Source organism: Apium graveolens, chromosome 2 (genome assembly GCF_009905375.1).
Source record: "Apium graveolens cultivar Ventura chromosome 2, ASM990537v1, whole genome shotgun sequence".
Classification (NCBI taxonomy): domain Eukaryota; kingdom Viridiplantae; phylum Streptophyta; class Magnoliopsida; order Apiales; family Apiaceae; genus Apium; species Apium graveolens.
The window spans coordinates 270,494,085-270,497,852 of NC_133648.1; the positions used below are offsets into that span (position 1 = coordinate 270,494,085).

The window sequence follows — 3,768 nt, forward strand, 5'->3', positions numbered from 1 at the left end:
GTTTTAAGACTTTAAGGTTTCTTGTTTCTGATACTTGGTTTTTACGTGGCAGAGGACGGATATTTTGATAGGGTCTTGTTAAGACTTTGATTTTTCCCTGATGATTTTAAATTGAGTCTTTGTTCTACAATTTGTGGTGTTGCCCCTTTTTTTTGAATTTTTCGTTCCTTTGACTTTTGCATGCTTTATATTTTGCGTTAAATTTCTTGTAGTGCGGCCATGCTTTTGTTTAGGCGACTTAGGAGCTTTGCTTGTCTTGTTTATGTTTTTCTTGTTTGAGCTCCTTGTATTTGTGTTGTTTTTTGGTGAGTCAAAATTTTTTGTGGGTGATGTGATTTTGATAGACTGATATTGGTTTTATTTTCGCCCCTTTTTTCTATTTTCAGGTTGATTTTAGTCTTTTTGTAGAGAGGCGTAATGTAAGGTAAATTATAGTAACGAAAGGCGGCTTGGTCTGAAGTCGCAAAGTCGGAGTCTGTGAGGGCTAAGAGGCCCAAGTGTTTTTTTGGTCGCGAGGCCTTTGGAGTGATGGTGAAAATTTTTCATGGATTTCCCATTAGATCAGAAGTTTTTTGTTGCTTGTATTTCGAAGTTGTAGTGTTAGTGTAGTATTTTATCGTGTTTGTATGAGCGTCGGTTGGGTTATAGTCGTGTAATTTCGCCTTGTATCATGTATTTTGACTTTGTTTGGATCAATGAATTAGCTGTTTGGTTCATTGTTCTTATCGTGTTTTTCTTTTCTCTTCTTTATTTATATTTTGGCAAACTTGCTAGGACTTTTGAGCTATTTGTCGTATTTCTTCTTTAGAGATATAAGTTTTTTTTTGCTCGAAGTATTGGCCAAATGGTCTTTCCTTGTAGCATGTAGTTCCCTTTTCTTTATTTTTGGTTGTAGACTATTGTAATCTTGCAGATGTTATAGCTGGAAACGGTTGTCGCTTAAATAGGTATCAGTTTTTTGTTTTTTTATACTTGAGATCAAGTTTATTTTTGCTGAACGTTGAGTTGAGATAATTTAAAGTAGCGAAGAAACTTTGTAAGTAAGAAAATAGCATAACCTAGCCTTCTGGAGACAAGAGTCCTCGGATGCTCACATAGCGACGAGCTCTCGAGAAAGGAGTAGATAATTTAAAATAACTTAATTTTGAGCTAAAGATTTTTGGAGACAAGGCTATTTGTGGATTGCTGGGTTTCACGGGTAGTATTTATTCAAATGAGTTGCATTCCAAGCGTTTGGGATTGGAGTGCCGTCGAGGTTAGCAAGAAGATAAGTACCCGATCTGATTACCCTAATGATCTTGTAGGGTCTCTCCTAAGGTGAGGAGAGTTTGAAGACCCTTGGTGGCATGGACACTGCGGCTTCGTGTAAGACGAGGTCATTTACCTCGAGGACTTTGGGCTTGACTTTAGAGTTGGAGTATTTAGCTGCTTTTTCCTGGTACTTAGCGATCTTGAGGTGAACGGAGTCTCAGAGCTCTTCGACGAGGTAGGTGTTAAGTCGCAGTCTGATTGCTGAGCATTCTGGGTTGAAGTTTTGTAGTATTGGGGAGTTTATGCTCACCTCAATTGGGAGTACTGCTTCTGAACCATAACCCATTCTGAATGGAGTTTGACCAGTAGTGCCCGCGGGGTTGTCCTGTAACTCCATAGGACGTTTGGTAGCTCATCGACCCAAACCCTTTCAGCCTCTGCTAGCCTTTTCTTTGATCCTTGGAGGATGATTTTATTTGTGACCTACACCTGACCATTGCACTATGGGTATGCCATAGAGGCTTTGACGTGTTGGATCGTGAGTTGGCTGAAAGTTGCTTCGATGTCTTTCCCAACAAACTGGGTGCCATTATTCGTTACCATGATGCGCGGTACTCCAAACCTAAAGACAATATTTTCCATGAAGAAATTTATCACATCGACTTCTATGATACGAGCTAGTGGTTTGGATTCGACCCATTTTATGTGGTAATTGATAGCAACGATGATAATTTTTTTCTGGCCTGTGCTCTGGGGAAGTGGACCCACGAGGTCAATTTCCCACGTGAAAAAGGGTATTGCGAGGTTATCAAGGAGAGAGCGGTTGGAGGTCTATGACACACGGAGCTGTATAACTGGCATGTTCTGCATTTTTTGGTAAAATCTTCACAATCTTTTCTCATGGTTGGCCAAAGAAGCCAAACCTCATGATTTTCAAGGTGAGGTTTTTTCCTACCAAGTGTTCTCCACAAATGCCTGTGTGAATTTGTCTCATAGCCAGCTCTGCTTCTTCATTTGTGACACACTTGAGTAGAGGTTCTGTTAGCGACCTTCGATATAGAAGATTATTTTTTAGGCAGTAATTTTTTGCTTTGTAAGCTATCTTTCGCTTGTCGCTTTCATTCATTTCCGGTAGCTCGCCTCGTATATACTGGATTATTGGAGTTCGCCAATCTTGCGGAGATGAAACATAATTGACGTGTTGATATGGTTCTAATATCGAAGATACCGTGAGGTTTCACGTGTAGATGGGCTCTGGGGACGAATTTGATTCTGGTGTTACGAGTTTTGACAGGGCGTCTGCCCATTGGTTTTCTGATCTGTCGGTGTAGTTTAGTGTCCACGAGGAGAAAGATTGTAGCAAGTTTTTGGCAATTTTTGTATAGGCTATCATTTTGTCGTTGATTGTTTTGTACTCTCCTAAAAGTTGTTTGACAACAAGCTGAGAGTCGCTGAAGATTTGAATGACTTGAACCTTGAGGTGTTGGTCCATCCGTAGACCGGCTATGAGGCCTTCATACTCTGCTTCCTTGTTTGTGACGTTGAAGCAGAACTTGATAGCCTGCTGGATCTTAAATTTCTCGGGGCTAATGAGGATGACACATGATCCTCCTGTGTTGGCCAACGATGATCCATCTGTAAACAGGCACCGGGGGTTTTTGTCAAGCTCCAAGTGGACTTCGCCTAGTTCTAGCGCGAAATTGCATTCGACGACAAAGTCTGACAGGGCTTGTGACCTCATCGCAGTTCTCGGAGTAAACTGGATGTTAAATTGGCTCAACTCGACTGTATATGCTGCGAGGTGTCCTGACATGTCTGGTCTATGTAATATCTTTTGAAGGGTTTGGTTAGTCATAACACTAATCACTCATCCCTGAAAATAATGCCGAAGTTTTCTACTTGAGATGACAAGAGCAATATTTAATTTCTCTATTTTAAAATAACGAGTTTTAGCATCTTTCAACATGTGACTGATATAATACACCGGTCGTTGCTCCGATGCTCTTTCTTTTACTAAGACGGATGTTACCGTGGAGTCCGAGGCTGACAGGTAGATTTTGAGAGGTTCATAGGTAGGAGGTGAGGCTAAGAAGTCTTTGATACCCTGGAAGCTATTTTCACATTCTGCATCCCAGGTGAATTTGTTGGATTTCGAGGCTTTTTTGATAACTTCGAACATTGGTAAGCAACGCTTAGAAGACTGTGGGATGAAGCGACGCAACGCAGCAATTGAACCCGTGAGGCTTTGGAGGTCTTTCAATGATCTGGGTGATGGTATTTCCTGGATTGCCTTTATCTAGGCCAGGTCGGCCTCGATTCCTCGTCTTTTTAGGAGATAGCCGAGAAATTTGCCTCCTTGAATGCCGAAGGAACATTTGGACGGATTTAGTCGCATTCGATGTTCTCTGACCCTTGTGAATGTCTCGACGAGGTCCTTGATATGGTGCGAGACTTGAAGATCATATCATCGACGTATATCTGTATATTGCGACCAATTTGGGGTGCAAAAATTGTGTC

At 41.3% G+C, this 3,768-nt stretch overlaps 1 protein-coding gene across 1 annotated transcript; it reads right to left on the reverse strand.

Moving 5' to 3' along the window:
* Positions 1-2,488: 2,488 nt before the first annotated feature.
* On the reverse strand, positions 2,489-3,064 carry LOC141700745 (uncharacterized). The gene has a single exon (XM_074504440.1). It carries the CDS (start codon positions 3,062-3,064, stop codon positions 2,489-2,491), a length of 576 nt encoding a protein of 191 aa, XP_074360541.1.
* Positions 3,065-3,768: the final 704 nt, after the last annotated feature.

Coding starts and splice junctions, on each gene's coding strand:
- LOC141700745 (XM_074504440.1), bottom strand. CDS start 3,064: ATGTCAGGACACCTCGCAGCATATACAGTCGAGTTGAGCCAATTTAAC.